The sequence below is a fragment of the Phoca vitulina genome, unplaced genomic scaffold, assembly GCF_004348235.1.
Source record: "Phoca vitulina isolate PV1807 unplaced genomic scaffold, GSC_HSeal_1.0 scaffold52, whole genome shotgun sequence".
NCBI classification, from domain to species: domain Eukaryota; kingdom Metazoa; phylum Chordata; class Mammalia; order Carnivora; family Phocidae; genus Phoca; species Phoca vitulina.
In genome coordinates this window covers 8,148,094-8,173,730 of record NW_022589755.1, presented here as the reverse complement: position 1 = coordinate 8,173,730, position 25,637 = coordinate 8,148,094, and the positions used below count along the sequence as shown (strand labels likewise).

At 52.3% G+C, this 25,637-nt stretch overlaps 2 protein-coding genes across 4 annotated transcripts in view; one reads left to right on the top strand and one right to left on the bottom strand.

The window, feature by feature from the left end:
* Positions 1-18,639, top strand: part of SAE1 (SUMO1 activating enzyme subunit 1) — an 84,962-nt gene extending 66,323 nt beyond the window's left edge. The window contains exons 8-9 of one of the 3 annotated variants that reach the window (XM_032388047.1): positions 5,421-5,490; positions 18,531-18,639. In XM_032388047.1, coding sequence (XP_032243938.1) covers positions 5,421-5,490; positions 18,531-18,614 — 154 coding nt within the window. In that variant the 3' untranslated portion in view covers positions 18,615-18,639. Of the gene's footprint in view, positions 1-5,420; positions 5,491-8,828; positions 9,888-13,478; positions 15,476-18,530 lie in introns of those variants that run through there. The other 2 variants (XM_032388048.1, XM_032388046.1) reach the window with 2 other exon arrangements.
* On the bottom strand, positions 16,897-24,732 carry BBC3 (BCL2 binding component 3). Its single transcript, XM_032388050.1, has 4 exons — positions 24,703-24,732; positions 21,715-22,003; positions 20,069-20,259; positions 16,897-17,999 (listed from the first exon to the last, which is right to left on the bottom strand). The coding sequence occupies exons 2-4, from the start codon at positions 21,986-21,988 to the stop codon at positions 17,883-17,885; spliced, it is 582 nt and encodes a 193-aa protein (XP_032243941.1). The 5' UTR covers positions 21,989-22,003; positions 24,703-24,732; the 3' UTR covers positions 16,897-17,882.
* Positions 24,733-25,637: the final 905 nt, after the last annotated feature.

The following is a 25,637-nucleotide window of genomic DNA, read 5'->3' as shown; positions in this document are numbered from 1 at the left end:
CTCTCTCTCTCATTCTCTCTCTCGCAAATAAATAAAATCTTTAAAAAAAAAAAAAAGGATGCATCCAAGTTCATCACTTGCATTTGGTTCTGTGGCTTGCCACCTGTTTTTGTAAATAAAGTTTTATTCCACACCTACTCGTTTATGTATTATCTGTGACAGCTTTTCCAGAATTTTTACAACTCTGTAACAGCAGCCTTAAAGAGTTTAAACAGGGGGAGCACCTGCGTGGCTGAGTCATTTGGGCGTCTGCCTTCGGCTCAAGTCATGATCCTAGGGTCCTAGGATCGAGCCCCGCATCGGGCTCCCTGCTCTGTCCACGTCATTGCATAGGGCAAGATACATTCTTTTTAATGGCTGAATAATATTCCTGTGTGTGTGTGTGTGTGTGTGTGTGTGTGTGTGTGTGTGTACGTGTACCACATCTTCTTTACCCATCATCAGTTGATGGACGTTTGGGCTCTCTCCATAGTTTGGCTATTGTTGATAATGCTACTGTAAGCATCGGGGTGCATGTACCCCTTCAAATCTGTATTTTTGTATCCTTTGGGTAAATACCTGGTAATACAATTACTAGATCAAAGGGTAGTTCTATTTTTAACTTTTTGAGGAACCTCCAAACTCTTCTCCAGAGTGGCTGCACCAGTTTGCATTCCCACCAATAGGGCAAGAGGGTTCCCCTTTCTTCAAATCCTCACCAACACCCGTTGTTTCTTCTGTTAATTTTAGCCATTCTGACAGGTGTGAGGTGGTATCTCATCGTGGTTTTGATTTGTATTTCCCTAATGAAGAGTGATGTTGAGCATCTTTTCATGTGTCTGTTAGCCATTTGGATGTCTTTGGAAAAGTGTGTATTCATGTCTTCTGCCCATTTCTTAACTGGATTCTTTGTTTTTTTGGGTGTTGAGTTTGGTGTAAATTCTTTATAGATTTTGGATACTAACCCTTTATTGGATGTGTCATTGGCAAATATCTTCTCCCATTCCGTAGGCTGCCTTTTAGGTTTGTTGTTTCCTTCGCGTGCAGAAGCTTTTTATCTTGAAGGAGTCCCAGTATTTTTGCTTTTGTTTCTTTTGCCTCCGGCAAGTATCTAGTAAGAAGTTGCTGTGGCTGAGGTCAGAGAGGTTTCTGCCTGTGTTCTCCTCTAGGATTTTGATGGTTTCCTCTCTCACATTTAGGCCTTTCATCCATTTTGAATTTATTTTTGTGGTGTATGGTATTAGAAAGTGGTCCAGGGGCTCCTGGGTGGCTCAGTCCATTAAGTGTCTGCCTTTGCGGGGCACCTGGGTGGCTCAGTCGTTGGGCGTCTGCCTCCGGCTCAGGTCATGATCCCGGGGTCCTGGGATCGAGCCCCGCATCGGGCTCCCTGCTCAGCGGGAGGCCTGCTTCTCCCTCTCCCACTCCCCCTCCTTGTGTTCCCTCTCTCGCTGTGTCTCTCTCTGTCAAATAAATAAAATCTTAAAAAAAAAAAAAAAAAAAGTGTCTGCCTTTGCCTCAGGTCGTGATCCCGGGGTGCTGGGATGGAGCCCCACATCAGGCTCCCTGCTCATCGGGGAGTCTGCTTCTCTCTCTCCTCCTCCCCCCGCTCATGCTCGCTCTCACTCTTGCTCTATCTCTCAAATGAGTAAATAATCTTTAAAAAAAAAAAAAAGTTCTGGGGCGCCTGGGTGGCTCAGTCGTTAAGCGTCTGCCTTCGGCTCAGGTCATGATCCCAGGGTCCTGGGATCGAGCCCCGCGTCGGGCTCCCTGCTCAGCGGGAAGCCTGCTTCTCCCTCTCCCACTCCCCCTGCTTGTGTTCCCTCTCTCTCTGTGTCTCTGTCAAATAAATAAAATCTTTAATAAATAAATAAATTAATTAATTAATTTTAAAAAAAGTTCTATGTAGGTTCTCAATACAAGTCGTTCATCAGATACATGATTCATAAAATTTTTTTCCTATTCCATGGGTTGTCTTTTCACTCTCTTTGAAGTGAAAAGTATCCTTTGAAGTGCAAGTTTTTAATTTTTATGAAATACAGTTTATCTGTTTTTTTTTTTTTCTTTTTTCACATGCACTTTTCCTAGGATAGTATTTAAGTAACCATTGCCTAATCCAAGGTCATGAAGTTGTATTGCTCTGTTTTGTGGTTTTAGCTATTACATTTAGGTCTGTGAGCCATTTTTGAGTCATCTTTTGTGCATGGTGTGAGGTAGGGGTTCGGCTTAATTCTTTTGCATGTGGAGACCCAATTGTCCAGTATTGTTTGTTAAAAAAAAGACCTTCTTCATTGAATGGTCTTGTTACCCTTGTCAAAAATCAATTGACCATATATGTATTTCTTTAGTTCTGGATTCTCGTTTCTATTTCACTGATACATATGTCTGTCCATATAGATTCAGGTACCACAGTATCTTGATTACTGTTGTTTTGTAGCAGTATCAGCAGCTGTAGTAGTAAGTTGTAAAACTGGGACATGTGAGTTCTTCAACTTTTTCCTTTCTGAGGATTCTTTTGACTAGTCTGGGTCTCTTGCATTCCCAAATGAATTTTTAGGATGTAGAAATTTGCATTCTACAAAAAAGGCAGCAAGAATTTTGATTGGGATTATGTCAAATATATAGATTAAATTTGGGGAGTATTGCCACCTTAACAGTGTTGAGTGTACCGATCCGCGAACATGGGATATCTTTCCATTTATTTACATCTTTTATTTTTTTAACAGTGTTTTATAGTCTACAGAATATTAGTTTTACACAACTATTGTTAAATTATTCCTATATATTTTATTCTTTTGGGTGGTATTGTAAATGGACGTCTTAATTTCATTTTCAGAATGTTCATTGCTAATGTATAGAAATGCAATTAATTTTTGTATATTAATCTTGTGTCCTGAAGCCTTGCTGAATAAATTTAATAGTTCGAATAATTTTTCTGTGGATTCCTTAGTATTTTCTATATACTAGATCATGTTATCTATGAATATATATTATTTCTTCCTTTCCAATCTGGCAGTCTCGTTTATTTTTCCTTCCTTAATTGCTCTGGCTGGAACCCCTAGTACAATGTCAAATAGAAGTGGTGAGAGCAGACATCCTTGTCTTACTCCTTATCTTAGGAAGAAAGCTTTCAGTCTTTCACCATTAAGTATGATGTTAGCTGTGGATTTTTCATGGATGCCCTTTATCAGGTTGAAGAAATTTCCCTATGTTCCCAGTTTGTTGAGTGTTTTTATCATGAAGAGGTGCTGGATTTTGTCACATGCTTTTTTTTTTCTCTGTCAGTTGAGATGATCATGTTTATGGTCCTTTATTTGTGTAATATGGCAATACTACATTGATGGATTTTTCAGATATTACACCAACCTTGCATTTCTGGTTGTAAATCCCACTTAGTCATGGTGTATAATTCTTTCTGTATGTTCCTGGTTAGGTTCTCTAGCATTTTGTTGAGATAATATACTTTTTAAGAGAGGGGGGGAAAAAAGCAGAATATTAAATTGTATAGTATGATTGCACAGAATATAGGTATATTTTTTTAAAGGAAAAATATTTCCACGTTTGACTATCTTTGAGTAGTGGGATTATGAGTGACTAGTTTTTCTTTGGTATAGTTCTCTATTTGTTTTATAGTTCTGTAAAGGAACTTGATAATCCAGAGGAAAAGTTATCTCTGTGGTTGCACATATGGGAATGCTGGTCCCGCCACCGTGTGAGGAGATGGGCGGGCACCTTCACACACAGTTGGTGGGAGTTGAAATGGTAACGGTTTTCTGGAGGGCATTTTGCCCAATGTGTCAGGACCCAGAAATTCTATGTTTAAGAATTTGCTGTAAGGAATTATTGGACATCGGGGCGCCTGGGTGGCTCAGTCGCTTGGGCATCTGCCTTAGGCTCAGGTCATGATCCCAGGGATGGAGCCCCACATCAGGCACTCTGCTCAGCGGGGAGCCTGTTTCTCCCTCTCCCTCTGCCTGCCTCTCCCCCTGCTTGTGCTCGCTCGCTTGCTCTCTGTCTGTCAAATAAATAAATAAAATATTTTTTTAAAAAAAACGGAATTATTGGACACTATCCCAGGATATATGCCTGCAGTGTTGAACAGCTTAAATATCTACCAGTAGGGTACAGAGCAGAGTGAATAATGATTAATATTACTTGGGTTTTAAATTATATATGTTTAGATATGTACACTTTTAAAAATTAGGAAGGATGTGTACCACACTGGGAAGATTGGAGGTAGTCGGGGCGCCTGGGTGGCTCAGTCATTGGGCGTCTGCCTTCGGCTCAAGTCATGATCCCAGGGTCCTGGGATCGAGCGCTGCATTGGGCTCCCTGCTCCACGGGAAGCCTGCTTCTCCCTCTCCCACTCCCCCTGCTTGTGTTCCCTCTCTGGCTGTCTCTCTCTCTCTGTCAAATAAATAAATAAAATCTTTAAAAAAACAAAACAAAAAAAAGATTGGAGGTAGTCTTCCGGTGGGAGGGTTCCTTAGGGAAGCTTTCCCTTTAACTTCTCTGTGTTCCACTTTGTTCATTTAAAAAATACCTTCGTGGGGCTCCTGGGTGGCTCAGATGGTTAAGCATCTGCCTTCAGCTCAGGTCATGATCCCAGGGTCCTGGGATCGAGCCCCACATCGGGCTCCTGGCTCAGCGGGGAGTCTGCTTCTCCCTCTCCCTCTGCCTCTCCCCTCTCCTCATGCTCTCTCTCTGTATCTCTGTGTCTCAAATGAATAAATAAAATCTTTAAAAAAATAAAAATAAAATAAAAATAAATTTAAAAAATAAAAATATAAAAAATAATACCTCCATGTTCAGGGCTGGGAACTGGCAGAGCTCACTTCCTCTGGGGCGGTGGTGGAAGAGTGTTATACTGCCCAGGAGCGGTGATTTGGAGGGGCAGGTGACAGTATTAGCTAAGATTTGTCCTCTGGATGCCCCATCCTGGCCCACAAGGGTTGGTATCTATGTGAGTAGCAGAGACTTTTTGTGCCCCCCGTGCTTCATTTCAGGCCCCAGATTTCCTATGCCTCCTACATGTTAACACAGGCCTTCTCCCTGACATTTGTCTGGGAATAGCAGATAGAACCCACTGCCCATTGTGGGTAAGAAGAGAATTGCGAGAATGTGACCGGGGCACTGAAACATCTGATATTTGTTGGACCTTATTTTTAGGAAGCACAGATATAGTCTTTCCTTTAACTTAAACAAAAAAAAATGTTGTGAAACAATTCCTGCCTGCTTTGCAAGGTTCAGAGGTCTTTCCCAGCTAACCTCCTGGAGCAGATTTCATTTTCACGCCTAGGTGCCAACATTAGCATTGCTATCTGAATTGACTCCTCCTGGTAGGAGATGTTTTCATCAGGCAAGCCCACTACTGACCTTTGTCAGATGTCCTACAGCAGCCTTCCTGTTCCTCCAGGCTCCATTTCATTTGTCTTCTCTTCTAGGTACTGCTTCTCCGAGATGGCCCCAGTGTGTGCAGTGGTTGGAGGGATCCTGGCCCAGGAAATTGTGAAGGTAAAGAGTCCCTTTGCAGCAGAAGACCGTTGATCCACCATGGCCTTGTCAGTGTGCCACCTGAGAGAACCCATGGCTGCCGTAGAGAGCTGCCTGTCCTAACTATACTGATGAGTTACGTGGTGCTCATGATATTTGCCATGTATTCTGCTTCTCAGAGCTCTATGAAATGGATACTATCATGATCGCCATTTAAAGGCGGGGGGACACTGAGGCCTGGAGATGGGCTCCAAAACCTGTGCTCTTAACTTCTACTTCATGCGGTTTTTCTCTGTCCATGGCCATGGCATCAGAGCTTCCTCTTGTAATGCACACACCAAGCGTATTTGTTCAGAAGGGGTCATTCAGTACCAGTAGAGCATGTGTACGGTCCCAGGAGCCCCACAAGGCTCTATAGAGGGTGACCTGTGACCACATTAGGTTTGGTGTCATTGTCCCTCTCAGAAGGGAAGTATTTCACTTGGAATATGTGGTGTAACCACATAACTAGCACAGCCAGCCTTTTGAGTCTCTTCTGGAACATTTCGGTTGTCAGAATTACAGCATGTCCCCAAATACTTTCTTTGGGACTTTGATATTTGCCCAGAGACATTCAATCTGCCTTTTGTAGGTTCTCGACTGCTTCAGTAGGTTTGCAATGATGGTTTGTCCTTTTCTTTCATGGAGCAGAGTCATGCCTAGTTAAATGATTTCCCATGCTCATTTACATGATGTGTTCGAACTTAAGGGGACCATTTGGAGATCCAGCTCTCACTACTTTGTCTTGAAGTCAGTAAATTTGCTCTGGAGACATTTGACTCAATTTGATAGTCCTACCATCTTTAAGGTTTTTTTTCTCTCTTCTTTCCTGATCCTTTTCTCTGGACCAAATTCTCTCCCTAAATCCAACTTTCTGTATCATAAGGAGTAGGGCGAGCCTCAGGGAGATTCAGAGGGAGAAGAAGAGAGGGATGTGATGGCCACACCTGTGTCCTTGGTCACGCCTTCTGCTTCGTTAAGACTGCTATGAAGATTGTAGTTTATATGCCCAATCTGAGAAGTCAGTTGTGGCCGCCCAGGAGACTGTGTTGAGAAGGATTCTGAGGCCGCCTGCAGACAGATTCAGGAGGAAGGAGCACCGTGATGGGAGAATCCTAAGGGCACATACTCAGTTTTGTAGCCTTCAGTGACAACACTTACTGAAATGCCTACACAAGGATACACTTGTCTTTTCCTCACAACAGCCCTATGAGGTAGGACTGTTGTGAGCACCCCTGATTCGTAAGGGAGGAGCCGAGGTGCAGAGAAGTGGTGGAGCCAGGATCTGAGCCCAGGCAGTCTGCTCTCTGAGCCTGTGCCTTTCACCACTCGGCTCTCGTGCTGCAGGCGTTGTCTGCATGGACCCGGGCACTGGCTTTGTGCCTTCAGCTTCACTTGGTACATCTCACCAAGAAGCTACTCCCTGGGTATTTAATGTGGGATGGAGATGAGGGGTCGGGGCGACTGGCCTTGACCCCATTGTTTGCAGTGGCTTCTCTGTGTCCCAGTCCTAACCTCTAATGCAGCCCCCTCCTTCCTGCCTGCTGGGGACAGCTGTTGCCCGCATCTTGTTTCTGTTTATCCCAGACAGCCAGAGTACTCTGCATTCTTGGTTGCTGGGTGTGTTTGGAATCTCCCCCTACCCCCATCTTGCTTGGGAAGCACTTTACCTTTTGCCCCGTGTTCACCCCATGGCCTGGTGTCTTGTCCCCCCCACCCCCCACCCCTTACTTAACACGATTCAGCCTTCAGCCAGCTGACACCAGGGTCCCACAATCTGAAGGTCGCTGGACACACCCCCCTTCTCTCCTGAGGACCATCTGACCATCCATAACAAGTAAACATTAGGAGACGGAGGGCAAACGTAACTCTGTTCCCTCCGAATCCTCTTTGTTTTCTTCCTTCCATCATTCCAAACCCCACATATTCCGTCCACTTCCCCTGTCCTGTCATGCTTCCGTTAGGTGTCAGTCCTCCTCCTTCTGTCTCTTAGGCCTCCCTGTCTGCAATATAGCAGTGATGGTGGCAGCAGCAGCGCTGCTGGGTCCCATTGTGTCATGTCCTGTAACTTGGGTTCTAGGGTCTGGGAGTTCTAACTGTGGGCTCTTGGGCCCTTCCACCTGGCTGAGTGCTTGGGGTCCTCAGATCGTGGTAAGGGATCCCTGGCTCCTCTTAGTCATGGCAGCTCCCACTTTTTGAGAATTTGTTATGTGCCAGACTCATTACAAGCTTGATTGCATCTCATGTTCACCAAAAACTGTAGCAGGCACATGCTGTTGATTTGCCATTTTGCATGTAAGCCCAGAGAAGCAGGCCTCTGTCTTAACCGTGCCTCAGACTCCTGATACCTGGCACAGAGTAGATGCTCTAGAAGTTTTCCATGGATGGATGGCTGAATAACCACTTGAAGGAGGTATAATTATTCCCATTTTACAGAGGAAGAAACAGGTTGAGATTGACGCTCAATTCAAAGAGAAGTTCAGCGTGTTTAGAGTGCATTCCTAACCTTGTAAAAGAGGTCCCGCCCTATGAATGACAAGCATGGCGCTCCTGGGAGCCTTTAAACCCTGCCTAGTGGCGTGCTTGGATGATGTCCTCGTCTTTAAATGGCAACCCTTTTTGAGTTAAGAACTCTGAGAAAACTCACTGACACCTGTGAGTCCTTTCTCCAGTATGCACATGTACACACACGGTTCAGCACGTGATTTCAGGAGGTCTAGCCCCTTCTTTAAAGTGCCCTGTGCTTCTGTTAACCCCACAAGATAATCACCATTTCCGTGGCTAAGTAGTATCTGGAAGGCTCTCTGGATCCCAGCCCTGGCCCGCCGTGCACACGAAGGCAGGCAGCGTGTCTCCTCACGGAAGAGCCGTGTCTGCAGCAGTGTGTGTCCCGCAGGGGGTCAGGGCTGCCGCCCGTTCTCAGTTGGGTCGTCATGAATAGTTATTACCACTGCTCGCCCGCAGCGCTGCGGGGGGGTTGGGGGGGGACACGTCGTTTCACATGGTTGAGGAACAGCATCTCCCTAGTGCTACAAGGACAGTACATGTGCTGTTTTCATTTTACGTGGGGAAAATGGGGTTCAGAGAGGCTAACTGATCTGTCCAGAGGCGCTCAGGTGATTGGCGACAGCGCAGAGAGACAGGGCAGTCGCCGTTGTGGCTCTGACATAGCCGCTGAGCCCCTGGGGAGCAGAATCAACCTCTGTTGAGAACCGCTGCTGAGTTTTAGAAGATCTGGTTTTTGAGGGCTTTTTCATTTTTCTCCATATTAGCCTTTTGAAAGCATCTGAGCTGAACCCTCGTCTTGTTTTTCTTCCCAGGCCCTGTCTCAAAGGGACCCTCCTCACAACAACTTCTTCTTTTTTGATGGCATGAAGGGCAGTGGGATTGTGGAGTGCCTCGGCCCCCAGTGAACCCAAGATTGGCAGCCCTGGAGACGCTGACCTGCAGCCCGACCGCACGTGCCCTCTCCCCTCCCCCCTCGAAGGCAGCTCCAGGCGGGGGGGTTGGGGGGAGCCATTGGACCAGTACAAACCATTTCCTGCGAGCAATGAGCTTGTACAGATGTGTGACTTCCAAGCACCAGAGCTGCTCAGCAAGGGGCATAGGGACCGGCTGTCTCCCTTCCAGCACTGGTGAAGGCTGTTTGCCGGCCGTCACCAGAACGCCCCCTCTGATGCATCGCTCTGTCCTGGGGCCGCCACAGCATCACCAGCCCCCTGGGCTTCCGCAGGAGACGCCTGCCAGCAGCCAGCATGCCTTATGGCTTGGGATCCTCTTGCCACCTCCTTGGACTTACTCCCTGCCTGATGTCATACAGACAAGAGCATGACTCCAGGTGGGGAGTAAGGCCAGGCCTGATGAAACACTAGCGGAGCCCCAGTTCCAAATGCAGACAGGTGCCCCAGAGAGGAAAAGACGGCAGGCGGAATGTATTTCCTCCAGAGTTTGAGATCCTGAAAAACAACAGGTGGCATCTGGTGTGCTGTTCTTGAGTTTTAGTTCAGGATTAGTTGGGTTTCAGCCTGGATTTTGGAAGAGAGGAAATGTTACCAAAGTTCCCTTGGGCATTAGGGCGAGACCTTGCAAAGTGAACATTACTGGGAAAACTTGTTTTAAAAAGGCAGATTCCAGGGTCCCACCTCCTAAGGATTCTGATGTTTTGGGGCCCAAGCTAGGACGTAGGAACCTGTCTTATCAGAGCCCCGCCCCCCGCCTTCCTGATGCAACTCAGACTGTCCTGGAGGCTGTTGCTTTCCAGGGCTGTGTCAGTCCTTCCTTTACCCCCCGAATCACAGCTGTTTGTGTTTTTTTATATTTTCTATATGTCCTTGGTTCTTTAAAAAGGAATGATAGAAATAAAGTTATTTGCTTTAGGATTTATTTGTTTTTTTCCCCACATTACAAACCTCTTCCTGTGATAGGGAATGATCCTATCAGTGGCCTTTTTTTTTTTTTTTTAAAGATTTTATTTATTTTACAGAGCACAAGCAGAGGGAGAGAGAGGGAGAAGCAGGTTCCCTGCTGAGCAAGGAGCCTGATGTGGGACTCGATCCCAGGACCCTGGGATCATGACCTGGGCCGAAGGCAGCCGCTTAACCGACTGAGCCACCCAGGCATCCCTCAGTGGCCTTTTTTAACCTAAAGAAATCTCAACTGGATGCTTCAGTGTGACTCAGGGATTCCTCCCCTCCATCACCATTCCTGCCACTGTTTTTCTGGGTAATCTAACAAGAGTTAGATTGCTCAAGTTCTAGAGTGCGTAGAAGCTTCTGGTTCCATCTGTCTGTTGACTAATTCAGTTCAAAAGTGGCTATTCTCAGTGACAAGAATTATATTAACGGGAAAGAAGTAAAAGATGTGATACTGGTGCTGCCTTCTGTGTGGATCCCCTGTGCAGCAGGCACTGTGCAGAGTCAGAGTGGGCAGGGGCCTCATTTTAAAGTTATGTGACACTTAAGTAATGTGCCTCAAGTCCCACAGCTGGCAGGGCTCAAAGCTTTCATTGGTTCGGGACGCCGGGTTTGTCTTGGCTCGACAGCCCGAGCATGCTCTAGGTCTTGTCACCGTCCTGGGGTTTCTCCTTATTGTAAAATTGCGTGAGCTGTGAGTCTGGCCGGTTTGAACAAATCCGCTCCTCTCCTATTTCAGTCCTCCAGAAGAAAAGGAAGGAAAACAAATTGGGTCTCCACAGGGAGGAGGCACTCAATTCCCCGACCCTCCCGGTCACCTCTCCTCCTCCCTAGGTGAGGCTAGGACTGTGTTTCTGGAGGGGCCCCTTTCTGGACCCCATCAGTGTCAACTCAGGGGCACCAAAGGCAGTGTTTTTATCAATGCATGAATCTCACCCTTTCTTGGACATTTTGAGCCAACTACACCCTTTTACTTTGCAGTGTGGGGCCTTGGTCACAAGGGGGAGCAGGTGGGTCTGGATGGATAAAAACAAAATTGTCATCATAGAATCTTCTCTGAAGCTTCTCCAACTTTTCCACCCCTGTACCTTTCATGGCAGAAATTGAATCATCTGGAAAAGACCCCTTGGGAATCTGGGGTGGGTGCTGGAAGCTGCCAGCCCCAGGCGAGAACTGTATTCTCATTTCTTCAAATTTCATATTCTCCCATATTACATGTTAATATTATCATAAAAATAGATTTCCCCACGTCTCCAGGGAGAGCACAATGATCATCCTGTGGTTTCTAATACCTCCAGGAGATAACGTAGCTACTTGGGAAGGAGGATCTAATCTGTGAAGGTAACAAATACTTTTGGGATGCTAGTGTTACCAAATGAAAGGAAGTGGGCTGTCTTTGGGGCTGCCAGGTTTCTCCACTCCATACCCCACTTATGTTGTCTGTGGAATATTGTCTGTATGATGTGTAGTAGCCAAACTCTGTTAAGTTGAAGCCTCAGAAGATTCTAGTGGAACAGGTGCTACTCAAAAAATAAATAACACACGCAAAGGTAAAAAATTACAATAAAAAGCTCTTGGTCTCATCAGAGCCCCACATTCTGTGGTTTCCCTTTGCAGTGCAGACCCTTTTGGTCAATTTCTTGCATATTTTTTACTGTGTGTATCTGTTGAGGTATGTCCTATTTGCCCTTTGCAGATGGAAAAATGGAGGCTTAGGTTGGAGTTGGCAAGTCAGAAGAGTTTAATAATAGCTAACACACTCACACTACCTGCCTGGTACCTTTCAGAGTACTTGCATTTTAGCTAAATTGTTTGAATCCTCACAGCAGCCCCATGGGGGTCGATGCTATTGTCGTGCTCACACTGCAGATGAGGGAACAGCCTGATCCAACAAGTAAGGGACGGAATGTGGGCTGATGGGGAAGACTTCTACACAAGACACTTAGGGGCCATTTATTGAGTGGCGCCACTACTTGTTAGCGACTAGGGCTTTGCCTTCACAAGGTCCTGAGACCTAGTAGTCGCCACTGAAAACCATCAGGCAGGCCCGGGTGGCCCAGGTGTTGAGGGAGGGCCTTCAGCTGGATCCAGAGGGGCAGATAGATTTTGTTTTTAAGCTCATAGTAAAACATTCAAGCATTATATATCTATAGGGGTGAAAAGACTTCTCCCCACTACTTCATAGGGCCTGGCAGCTCAACGTCGGCCACGTAGCAGGAGCAGCTGACTTCCTAGCTAAACTCAGGATTTTGGAGAGAAATGGGAGATGCTTTTTGGATATGTTAGCTGTATCCACTTTCATATATACCTCCCAGAGGTCACTCTCGGCAGCCTTTGACAGTGGATCTTTCCAGACTGTCAGGTTTAAGCCCGGACTATATCACTTGCTGTGTGACCTTGGGCAGGTGACCTTTTTGTGCCTCCATTGCCCCATGTGTAAAATGGGGTAATAGCAGTACATTCCTCTGTTAATGTGGGAATTGAATGAATACATTCTTTGAGTAGAAGTTGCTCCATGTAGCTGCTACTATGCATAACTTTTTCTGCAACTTGCTTTTTCTCACTATGTCTTGGAGATCCTTGTCAGTGCATTGTGCATTGAATTCCAAAACCACAGATGAACCATAAGCTATTTAATCAGTCTGCTGTTGAGTGACATTGAGCTGGTTTCCTTTGCACACACTTGGGAAAGACTCCCCAAAGCCCGAGGCCGCGGTTATAGAGTATATAAGTGTATTTGAGATGTTGCTTCCTTCCAAAAGACTAGCATGGTAGCATTTTTACATGTCATTTGTTGTCTGGATAGATAATAGGTGTGTGTAGTGCAGAATTGAAAGGTTTACGGAGACACACAGTCATAGTTTTTAAGGAAGGAAAAAACAACATAAACAATGAAAAGTAAATCTCTCCCTTCCAGAAGCAACCATTGCAGGGTGGGATTACTGGAGGTGGGTGAGGGGTGCCGGTTCAAGTTGGGGATTAGTTGGCTAGAGGGAGCACAGTTCGCCTGTGGCAGAGGTTCGGCTCTGGACCTCATTTGCCAGGTGCTCTGAGCGTCCACTTTGCCAAGTCGTGGGACCACTCAGCACCTTGGTTCCAAGAGAGAAGGCCGACAGAGATGACTTTAGATGTTTCCTTTCCTCCTGGAACAACTGATCCCTTCTCTTGTTTTATTAGGAGCCCTTTGGACTTTGCTAATAAAATATGGGCATCTCTGACTTTGTCCCTGGATCTCTGACTCTTTCCATCTACCCTGGATAGTGGAGTAGGGTTCCCCACTTTCAATCCTAAAAAAATAATCGGTCTAGGTCTACTAAAAAGAAAATACAGAAGCTCTGTTTCTGGTGTGGTGGAGTACGTTTCTAACAGACAACCACACCCCTGCAAATAAACTATATATTCTAGACAAAATACCAAAAACAAACAACCCCCGAAACTACTGGAAGGCTCTGGAGAGTGATCAAAAGCGGGTGGATTTGGGGGAGAGGGCGAGTTGAAAGTTGCCGGAAAAGCGCACCACAGGATGAGTTTTCTGGTGTGTGTTCATTTTTTCTACAGTGTTAACCCAAGGGTGGGCTGCATCCCCTGGCACTGCACCAGGCAGCCAAAACTCAGAAAACCAGCTGTCTTACTGGCCTGAAGAACCAGAGGACAGAGCCTCGAGGAACCACAGCAGCTGGAACGGAGAGTGCCAGGGAAGTTCCCTTCCCCCAAGTGACATGTATAGATTCAGCCCAAGTCTCTAGCTGACCACCAGGCTACGGATGTGTGGGGCCAACTCCAAGCAGGACTGAAGAAATCCGGATTTACACTGTCACCCGCTGCAGCAGGTTAAGTCTAGCAAATACAAATATCCCCACAGGAACTCTCACATTTCTTTGGAGGAATATAACAGAATCCAGAATGTCTACAATGTTAATGTACTGTCTGGACACAATGCAAAATTACCTAATATACATAGAATTAGGGAAATGGGACTCATTCTCAAGGGAAAAGACAAGATGACCAAGAGAACCCAAGTGTTGGGGGGGGGGGGCGCCTGGCTGGCTCAGTGGGTAGAGCATGCAACTCTTGATCTCGGGGTTGTGAGTTCAAGCCCCATGTTGGGCGTGGAGCCTACGTTAAAACAAAAATCCAACCAAGTGTTGGAGTTAGCAGGCAAGGACTTTAAAGTAGTTATTACAAGTATGCTCACTGAGGTAAAAGGAAAACACCTGTGTAATGTTGAAATCTAAGTCTCAGCAGAGAAATAGAAGATGTTAACAAAATGGGTGTTCTAACACTGAAAATACAGTATCTGCAATTTTAAAGATCCACTGGTAGACCTGATAGCAGAATGGGGATGAGAGACTTTGTGCACTGGAAATATATTAATAGGAATTATCCAGTCTAAAAAAGAGGCAAAGATTTTTTTAATAAAGTCTTGAAAGCAGCCTGACAAAAACAACACATTACAAGCAGGGCAACCATGATTCAGGTAATCCTGGATTTCTCCAGAAACGGAAACCAGAGACAGCGAAACAACATCGTCAAGAGGCTGAAGGAGAACTGTCAACCCCAGAATTCTATAACCAGTGAAAACAAGTAAAAAGAAGACCAAGAGAACTTGTCACTGGCAGAAATACACTATACAAAATGCTAATGGAAGTTCTTCAGGCTTTCGGGACATTATCCCAGGAGAAACTTGGAACTTCAGGCTGCATCGAAGAAATGGTAACCCAACAGGGAAAGATTTCTAAAGACTATCTGGTCTCTTCATTTCTTTGAAATCTATATGATATTAAAGCAAAAGTTAAAGGGTGCCTGTGTGGCTCAGTCGTTTAAGCGTCTGCCTTCGGCTCAGGTCATGTGATAACAAGAACGACAGCACAAAATGGTGGGAGGAGTGGAAAGGACCCATGGCCCAAGCGGTGGCGGGTGCTACAGTGGAAGTGAAGTGGTACGATATGGACTCTGAATAGACCGAGAAAGAGGTACGTGTGTGTGCAGTACTAAAGACTGAACTACCAAGAGCGAAACCTCAAAGAACCGGAAAAAGCATTCAAATAATCCAAGAGAAGGCAGGAGAGAGGAAACCGGAATGAAAAGGGAAAACAAATACTAAAATCTATAGACCTAATTCAGCCATATCAGTAATTCCACGAATGGTTACTGGAAAGGGAAAGCCGTCGGTTGCCCGAGTAGGAAGCATCCTCTGCTGGGCACCGGACAGCTGGGTGTGAACGCCCCCACTGGCCAGGGGCCTTGGCCTCTGTGTGCAGCATTTAAGCCCCGATGGAAAATATGGAGAAAAATATAAAAAACACCCAGGTACCTGCCATCATTTTGCTCCTTGCTTTTTTTTTTTTCTTCTCTCTCTCTCACCGTTACTTGTTTATTTGTAGAGTTCTAGTTCATCCGGCTACCCGCTATTTTTCTGTTGCATGCCTAAAGCAGACTTGAGACCCTTTCGACTGCTGTTGGAGAATTTAGAGAGTTGCCAACCCTTGGACACTTGCGCACATGCACTTCTAAGGGAGGACACCCAGGAAGGCGATTGCTGGCATAGATGTGCGCGTCCTCTGCCTGACAAGCTTCTGCCAAATTCCTTTCCAAAGTGATCCTGCCCATTTACCCTGATCTTTTTTTTAAGATTTTATTTATTTATTTGACAGAGAGAGATACAGCGAGAGAGGGAACACAAGCAGGGGGAGTGGGAGAGGGAGAAGCAGGCTTCCCCCTGAGCAGGGAGCCAGACGCGGGGCTCCATCCTAGGACCCCGGGATCATGACCTGAGCTGAAGGCAGACGCCTAACGACTGAGCCACCCAGGCGCCCCTACCCTGATCTTTTAGAAGGGTCCTTTCCCCTGAATTTCCCCTCTACCAGTGAGGACTATCAGAAGGGCCAGAGCTGGGTTCCAAACCTGTGTCTGCGCCAGTCGTGTAGGAGAGGGCATAAGGAAAGCATTTTCCTGCTTGCCCTGTTTTCAGGAAGATAACGGTAGGAGCTCCCCTTCTTATATTTATTAACCACAGGCTTTTTATGCCAAGCGGCATGTTCGGCCTTAGGGCAGCCGCATGGGTGAAGCCCCACTTTGATCTTAGCTTGAGATGCTCTCCTGCCACCAGGGCGGGGACAAGGTCAGCCTCATTCCCAACATGTGCCCCAGGACTCCTCGTGGTGGTGCTTCTGAAGTTCTAGGTCATTCATTCATTCAGTAAATGTGGAGCTTCCAGGACATACTTTTATCCAGTGGGGATAAAGTGAGGATAAAGCACCAAAGAAACCCACCCCTCTGCCCTCGGGGGTCCTGGCTGACTCCGTGGGTGGAGTGTGGGACTCTTGATCTCGGGCTTGTGAGTTCAAGCCCCATGTTCGGTGTGGAGATGACTTAAACATAAACTCTTAAACACAACAAAACAAAGCCCTGCCCTCATGGGGCTTTGCTTTTTTTGTTGTTGTCCAGTAAACAAGTTTTTTTTATTATGTTAATCACCATACATTACATCATTAGTTTTTGATGTAGTGTTCCATGATTCATTGTTTGCGTATAACACCCAGTGCTCCATTCAATACCTGCCCTCTTTAATACCCATCACCAGGCTAACCCATCCCCCCACCCCCCCTCCCCTCTAGAACCCTCAGTTTGTTTCTCAGAGTCCATCGTCTCTCATGGTTTGTCTCCCCCTCCGATTTACCCCCTTCATTTTTCCCTTCCACCCTGAATGCGCCCAATCTCATCTGATCTCGGAAGCTAAGCAGGGTCGGGCCTGGTTAGTACTTGGATGGGGCTTTGCTTTTAATGGGAGTTGTGTGGGGAGGCACGAGGCCTGGGTATATACAATGGCGCCCGTGCTCCTTAGCCTCCCTTTGGATACAGCTGGACAGCCAGATGTGCTCTGTGGACCGCCTCTCCCACCTCCCACCTCATCCCAGATAGAGGTCATAGAGGCTTGGACCTGGCCAGGCAGTGGGGAAAGAAAGCAGAAAGAGTATCCACTGTTCCAATCTGATTTTATTGAAAAGGAAACATACAAAAATCATGTACAAAAAAAATTAACCAAACATGTACAGAAAATTCATTCCGGTATCTACAGCAGCGCATATACAGTATTTTACAGGCTGGGCCTTCCCTCCCCGCTCCCAGACTCCTCCCTCTTCTGCGATTTCCCCCCCTCCCTGACTCCCCGTCTTCCCCCCAGCGCTTCGCCCTGGGGACTAAGGCTGGGGCGGTTTCCGCCAAAATATCCCACCCCCCAAATGAATGCCAGTGGTCACACGTGCTCTCTCTAAACCTATGCAATGGGATTGATGGGGGCGGGGGGTGGTCACGGGCAGAGCACAGGATTCACAGTCTGGGCCCCTCCTGGCCACCCCCAGATGAAGGTGAGGCAGGCATGCCCACCACCCGCCGGCTGGCTCAGGGAAGATGGCTGGGCGCTGGGCTGGGGCAGCCATCAGACCCACCCCATTCTCTGGCTCCAGGAGGCTAGTGGTCACGTTTGGCTCATTTGCTCTTCACGGGCCCCCTCCCCAGGAGGAGGGGGGGAAGCACCAGGGGCCTGAGGCCAGGCCCAAAGTGAAGGAGCACTGGGAGGGAGACTCCCCCCAGTGTCACCCCTGCAGCTGGAACGGGCAGCCAGCACCAGCAGCCTTTCCTGAGATGGTGGTGGGCGGCAGAGGCGGGCGGCTCCGTCCCCACCCTCTCCGTCACCGCTGCCTTCAGACGCTGAGTCCGTCAGCCCTCTCTCCCCTGGCTTCCCAGCCAGGGACCCAGGAGTCCACATCTCCCATCAGTGCACCCAGGCTAGGCCGGGGCTGGGGCTGGAGTGGCTGCCCTGGCCTGCCCCTGGGACAGGCAGGGCTGGTAGTCCAGTATGCTACATGGTGCAGAAAAAGTCCCCCGCGCTGGCCAGGGCATCAGGAGGTGGGAGGGTCCTGCCCCCCAAGTCCCTGACGTCCACCGGGCGGCTGCAGGCACCTAATTGGGCTCCATCTCCGGGGCTCCGCGGCCCCTGGGTAAGGGCAGGAGTCCCATGATGAGATTGTACAGGACCCTCCAAGGTGAGGGGCGGTGTCGCTGCCGCTCCTCTTGTCTCTAGGGAGAGGGAGAAGAGGAAGTCAGAGTGAGTGTGCCACAGGGGGACCTGGGCGCGTGGGTGGTTAGGCCCAAGGGCAGCGAGGAGGGAGGCACGGTCCTACATTCTCCCCCAACCCTCAGCAGTAGGTACTATTACTGCTGATTGGGTCCAAATCCCAGCTCCTCCCACCACCTGGGCCCACGTCGTCACCTCGAGGACAGCGACCTCATCTAGAACAGAACAGGATGGAGAGGATGCGGACCGAATGCCCTCAGCACAGTGCCTGCGCCCAGCAAGTGCTCCCCTAGTCTCCCAACCAAAGTCAGCCAGGGCTGGGGGGTTGCAGGGGTGGGGGAGGCTGGATGGCGCCCTGTCCTGCCCTCCCCTCAAAGGCTGGGAAGTGAGAGAGAAGGGAGCGGGGAGCCCATAGTCTCAGTGATTCTAGAACGATCTGTGGAAGGACAGGCCCTGGGAACCACAGTTCACCTTCTGTGCTGAGGCTGCACAGAAATATATCCAGGCAAAGCTAACCCCTGCCCTCTTTCCAGCAACAGGATGAAGGCTTGGGGTGGCCTCTAGGACCCTCTCAGTTCCAAATTGCTAGGCAAGTGAGAACGAAGGAAGCCACATAGAAGAAAAGACTTCCCACCAGTAGGAATTAAAGGTAAGCTGTAGCACTCTCCCACCCCCTATCCTGAGTGCATGGCCAGGCCCGCTGCTAATAAGCAGGGCCCACCTAGTCTCATCCCCGTGAAAGGATGAGAAACTCTTCTGACAGATAAGAACAAAGTCAGATAAACCATCCTGATGATCCTAGTGGGTTCCAGGCTGTGGGATGCCTTGTACCAATCCCCACCCTCTCATCACTCCCCACCAACTCTTGCAGCCAGGAGGTAGCAAAGGGGGCAGGCACGTCAGAATGGCATTAGTTGGAAAGCCTGCCAATGTCTCACTGCTGAGGGGTGCCGCCCGGCACAGTCCTCTCTGTGAGCAAGCTAGCAACCATCTAGTAAAGCTGAGGTGGGCAGAGCACCCAGGTATCTACTCCAGAGGTACACACAAGTGCACCGCAGATGTGCATCATTGGAAGAGACAACCCCCCCCCCAAAAAAAACACACAAAAACCCAAGCCAATGAAATTTGAAGCATTCTTTTTTTTTTAATCCTAAATATTCATCAATGAGAAAATGAACAAGGATACTATGTGTTGATCCAATAGAATGCTACATAGCAGGGGAAATGCAGGAACTACAAGCTGCTTTGCCCACATGGATCAATCTCAAAGCCTAATACAGGGGGAAAAAGTTTGGAGAGGGACACACCACACCACGTATATGCAGCCAAAAACATCCCGCAAACCTAAGCATTGTTTGTGGCCTGATAAATAGGTAGTAAAAGAATCAACACCTGCGGAGTCATGGGACATGCCCACTTGAGAGGTCCTTTGGAAAGGGGGAAGAGGAGAAGGTCGGGGAGGAGAACAGGGGCTTGACAACATCAGGGTTTTGTGTTTCTTTCAATAAGCAAGCACTGCGGGTGTAATGTTCAGATTGGACAGAGCTGGGTGGTCGGCGCCCTGATATTTGTTATTCTCTGTTCTAAGCCATAGGCTTCAAAGATTTTCTTTTAACGAGAGGCCGAGGCGTGGGCTGGGGCGGGGCCTCCCGCGGGGGCGGGGCTCCAGGGCCCGCCCCCCCGCCGCCCGGGAAGCTGTATGGCGCGCTGCGGGCCGCGCGCGCCGGCGGGTGGGAGGGGCGGGTGCGGCCGCGCCGCCGCTGCTGACTCACCGGCTATAAATAGCCCGGGATATATGAGCCGCTCCGCCGAGCGCCGCCCTCAGTCCCCGCGGCCGCGGGCCCCGGGCGCGCCGCGGCGCTCGAGGCAGCCCCGGCCCTCGCCCGGCCTGTGCCAGCCGCGGTGCGGGCCCTTCGGCAGGTCCGCGGGCCCGCCGCCCCTCCCACCTGCCTGTCCCCAGCGCGACCCCGCCGCGCCGGGCAGCAGCTGCCGCACATCTGGCGGGGCCCGCCCGCAGCCCCCTCCCGGGCGGGAAGTCCCACCTGCCGTCTACCCCGCCCCCAGCACTCACCCGCCGCTCGTACAGCGCATTGAGGTCGTCCGCCATCCGCCGCAGCTGGGCCCCGATCTCCCGGGCCCACTGCTCCTCCTCCCCCCGGACTCCCGGGGCTGCCTGGGTGGGGCCGCCCGCCAGGGCCCCCGGGGCACTGGGCACCGGCGATTCCAGGTGCTGCTCCGCGGGCGAGAGTGAGGGCTGAGGACCTGGGAAAAGACGGGGGCGCGGGGGAGGGAGGGGGCGTGGTCAGCACCCGCCACCCCTTGTAGGCCCTGAGGTGGCCCCGAGGGACCAATTAGCCAGGGCCCGCTTCTCCCTTTTCCAGCCTCCCGATTTCCTTTCTGCTCCCCGCCTCATTTCTACCGATTCCGTTTCTCCCCTCCTAAAGCCAGATTTCTCAGCTTCTGCTCCCCAGGCACCAGAAAGCATGAAGAGGTCCTGAGGAGGCCTCTCTGGGGGTTACCTGCCTAGCCAGCTACCACCCCACTACCCGTGTTAGTCTGGAAGTCCTCCCTCTTATCCGACCCAACTATTCCAAAACGGGACCAAATTTTGCCGACTCCATTTAACAGATGGGGAAACTGAGGCCCACCCTAAGAAGTGGCCCAAGGTCACATAGGGATACGGCGACTGACTACACCCAGTCACAAGCCTCAGGTCTCCTGCCCTCTGGTGTCCAACCACAGTGAAGCCACACCCCCGGATGTGGCAGGGGCACGGAGACCAGAAGGCCAGACTGGCTGCCTCCGAGCGAGCCCGGGCCCTGGGGGGCTGGGATTCGGGAGATGCCTTCCTGCCCCACCCCCTTCTGAGCCGCCCCGCAGTCTCTGCCTCCCTCCAGTCACACCAGGTCCTGGTGAGAGGGATCCTAAGGCCTAAAATCGGGGCCTCAGTTTCCACACCTAGGCCTGTGGTCTTGAAATCGGGGCCCCTCTTGCCCCCGCTGCCAGGGAACCCAGCCGGGGAAGTTTTCTCTCCTCTGCCCTCCGTGGGCTCCAGGGACAAGGTGAGGGGTTGGGGTGGAGAGGGAGAGCAGGACAATCTTCCCTGCCACCGAGCGTGCTCGCCGGGATGGGGCTAGCAGGGCACCACAGGGTTAACAGCCCATCCGGCAGGGGACCTTTAACCCTTCCCTCCCCAGGACTCACTTTCCCACTCTCGCCTCCCCCACCCCCACTTTCCCCACACAATGGCCCCTCCCCCTCTCCTTCCTCCTCCCGGACTGCGGAGAGGGGCGGCCCTGGCCAGAGATGCAGATAAAGGCAAAAGGCCAACCGCCCCCCCCCCCCAAGTCCTGAAGTGACAGTCCTCTCGCTCTGCCCACGCTCTCTCCAACTACAATCCTCGGGGAGGTTAAGGAGACCCAGACTAGGGGAGGGGGGCTGGGAAACAGCTGCTGCCCCGGGCCCGGAAAAGGCCGTGGGCTGCAACTCGGGGACTGCAGTCAGATTCCAAGAGGGACTTCCCACTCGGCCTCCCCCCACCCCCGGCCTCCCACTCCGTCTTCCTGCTTCTTGCAACACAAAGACCACACTGGCCACACCCTCCCTGTGGCCCGGCCGGCTCGCCACCTCCCCCCACTCGCTCCCACTTCTCCAGTTCCTCAGTGTCTCTTTCCTGGCTCCCATCATCCCGGGGCGCCGGCGTGGGGCGGCACTCACCGTCGGGGCGCGGGCCTCGGGGCCGGCTGCGGGGACCCCCAGGCCAGCGGGGGCCCCCCAGGGCGGCGGTGACGGCGGGCGGGGCGGTGGGGGCGCAGAGGTAGGCAGCGGGCAGCAGGGCGGGGGCGGCGGGGGCGGCGGGCAGGCCGGGCTCGCAGAGGCCGCAGGACACGGCCGAGGGCACCAGGCGGCTGAGGGGAAAGGGGCGCGGGCCGTCGCGGGCCAGGCCCTCTACGGGCTCCGGGGAGCTGCCCTCCTGGCGTGCTCGGGCCATGGCGCTCCCTGGGGCCTGCAGGACAGGGGGAGAGGTGCGGTCAGCCGGGCAGTGCCGGGGGCACCAGGGCCCCACAATACACACACCCTACCTGGGGTACACAGGACACCCCCATTCCTGCACACAGCTATCACCACATCTGGGGGGCAGGGAAGCCCAGGGAAGGCTCCCACAACAAACAGGGCCCAGATGGGACACTGTAGGCGGGTGTGATGGCCCCACAAGACACATGCCCACCGACGGTCTGACGCAGGGCCGCCCAGGTGGGGACAGCCTCCCATGCACACGACGGACAAGGAAGGAGGCACAGGACGGCTCTCACAGCAAGCCCAAGGGCTCACACAGGACCCAGATGGAGGAGTCTGTCAGGTGTGTGTGTGCAGGAGGGGAGACAGCCTCAAAACACAAACTCACCCAGCCTGGGAGTCACCCAGGGCATGGGCTGGTGGGGCTAACTTCCGGAACACAGTGATGCGCACACACAGGGACTCATGCGGGACCCAAATGGCAAAGACGAGTTGTGGGAGGGGAGGTGCGAAGGGTACATGTCACACATGGAAGGACTCACTCAGGACTGGCCAGCCTGACCTCCCCCCTCATCTCCCATTTGCACAGAAATGGTTCCAGTCTCTGATAGTGCTACCCAATACAGGACACACACACACACACACACACCCCGACCAAAACGTGGACATACCCATACCCACAGACCATGAGAAGAGTGTATACACAATGCAGACTGACTGCCACAACCCACCCCCCCATCCCCGTGCGTACACATATACGAACTGTCCGAACCTCACACGCTTACCCGCTGTGGATATGCATGCCCGTGGACACACACACACACACACACAATGCAGCCATCACAAACACAGAAACACACTACCTGGGCACCGGCACACTTCTCCGACACACATGCCCCTCCCCCCCCACATACACACCCACGAGGTCAGACCTGCACACCTCAGGACTTACACAAATATCAACACCAAACGGACATCCACGGACACACGCAGGCCAACACACCCGAAACCGCCCCCCCCCCGGTCACCAACTCTCAGACCCCAGGACACATGTACAGTGGGCACACACGGACTCCTGTCATCAGACCCAGATGCATCACCACACACACCAGCAACGACACACAGACGCAAAAGAGCAGACATCAACTCACCCTCCTCCGCCAACCTCAAAACACCATCACCAACTGTCAGCCCCGGACACACACGCACACACCCAGCGAACTCTAATCCCACACAGCGGTGGCGGCGCGCACACCTAGAGCACCCACAGAAAACACTGGTCTCACGTGACTGACATAAACACTCCACACACGCAGCCCACATGACACACATGAGCCAGCGGATCACAGAGACAAGCCCCTCAGACCCAACACACACACACACACACACACACACAGGCTCAGACACAGCCCCACACTACAAGAGGCTGCCAGCAACACCCACTGACCACTGCACAGACCCCACAGAGCTGAGATCCTCAATTCCCAGACGCGGATGCCAGACACACAAGCCAAACACAGACCGAGACACCCCCCCACCACACACACACACACACACACAGAACTCACACACGCACCTGGACAGAAAACAGAGGTTGCATTCAGCAGGCACACCATCACAAACGCTTAGCTGAGACCCATGCCCTGGAGATATACACAAGACAGTACACACACAGTCAGGACACACAAGCACACACAAACACAGCACATCGGGCAAGACACACACATAGAGACCCTCAGACACAGCTCACTCAAGCAACACACAAACACTCCAACCACACACTGGAGCCCACGCAGGCAACACAGACCCAGAGAATCACCCCCAAACAGCACACACAGACAACTCTCACAGAGCACACAACACACACACACACACACAGGTACACCACACATAAACAGCACCCGCCCCTCGGGCACGGCATGCACAGACAGAACCTCACACAAACACACATGGGGACTCAAGCACACACCCCGACGGGCCGCAGCCCCAACATTCCCCTGGACGGACACCACCACCCCCTGCAGACCCCAGCACAAACTCGGAGCCAGACACACGCACACACCCAGGCGAGACACCTGCAGATCCACAACCCCGCACACGCGCGCTCCCACGGCGGGCCCAGACGCCCCCCTCTGCTGTCACAGCACCCCCCCCACCCCGCCGCCGCCACGTGCGCCTGCCCCGCCCGCCAGGCGAACGAGGGGCCAATAACCGGCTGTTGCTGGGGCGCAGCCCCCGCCCGCAGGAGCCGCAGACTCCACGGCCCGCGAGCCGCCCCCTGTCGCCGCCCCCAGCGGGCGCGCGCCTGGGGTGTGGCCGCCCCTACAAGCCGCCCCCCCACCCCGCGCGCGCCCCTCCGGGACTGCGGAGGCCGGGGCAGTCGGGGTCGACTCACTTCCCCGGGCCCGCACTGGCCGCCAGGGGGCGCTGCCGAGCCCGCACCCCATTGTTTGTAAACAAACCCGCCAGACCGCTGAGGCACCTGCGCTCCCGGACCCTTAGTGCCTCCCGCCCAGCGACCCTAACCCAGGGTCGTTCGTGGGATAGAGGGTGGGGAGAGAGGGAGGCACGGTGTGGGGATGCAGCGCGCCCCCACTGCTCTCCCAGCGCACTCCTGCCACCTCCTCCAGGGAGCCCACCCGGCCTGGCCAATCGCGGCCGGCGGGCACTGGGGGTGCGCACACTCACCCCGGGGGCATGAACACGCCGGAGGGGGCGGTGATGGGGGGGCGGGCGGCTTCCTTCGAGAGGGCGCGCCCGCCGAGCGCCGCTCGCTGCGGCGGCTGCTGCTGCGGCGGCGGCTACTGCTGCTCTAACTGCAGTGGCGGCTGCTGTGGCTGTGGCTGCCGCTGCTCCCGCTCAGGCTGCAGGCGTGTCCGCGTCGTGGCCGCCGCCGCCGATTCTGCTGCCGCCGCCGCCGTCGCCGCTGTGGTCGCCGCCGCCGCCAGGCGCCCGCTCGCATGTGGCTCGCGCCGCGTCTCAGGCCGCCCGGCGGATCCCCGGCCCGCTCGGCGGCCGCCCCGCCCCGCCCCGCCCCGCCCCCGCCCGGCGGGTCCCACGCCCCGCCCCCGCGTGACGCCACGGCCCCGCCCGCCCGCCCGCCCGCCGCGGACAAGTCGGGACTTGCAGGCGCGCGCCGCGCCCCCCTACCTCCGCGCGGGGGTTTCCCTGCAGCCGGGGGCGGGGCAGGACCCGGCCCGCGGCGGGGAGGACCGAGGCGTGCGGACGCGGGCTGCCGGGCCGGCGGGACAGCCGGACACACACGCTGACACACTGACACACTGACTGGGACCCACAGACACACGCGCAGAGACGTGTACGCAGACTGACCGACTGGCGCTCCAGGGTACACAAAGTCACGTGCTGACAGGGCCACGGCGACAAGCCGACTCACAGGCACTCGGCCACACTCGCACAAATGCACACCCTGGACCGGGGCGTGGATGTGCAAACTCACACGCTGACTGGGGCACACGCTCACGCACCCAGGCACAAACACAGAGACCGGCTCGCTGAGACGGCCCCAGGGACACGCCGACTGAGGAAGGGAGAGGGGGAGGGGGCTGTGTTGCACAAACACCCACACTGATGAGCACACGGGGACCCACAAACTGTGTTCACAA

Coding starts and splice junctions, on each gene's coding strand:
- BBC3 (XM_032388050.1), bottom strand. CDS start 21,988: ATGGCCCGAGCACGCCAGGAGGGCAGCTCCCCGGAGCCCGTAGAGGGC. Junction 20,260..21,714: donor CCGAGGCCCGCGCCCCGACG/GTGAGTGCCGCC, acceptor GTCTTTTCCCAG/GTCCTCAGCCCTCACTCTCG. Junction 18,000..20,068: donor ATGCGCTGTACGAGCGGCGG/GTGAGTGCTGGG, acceptor CCCTCTCCCTAG/AGACAAGAGGAGCGGCAGCG.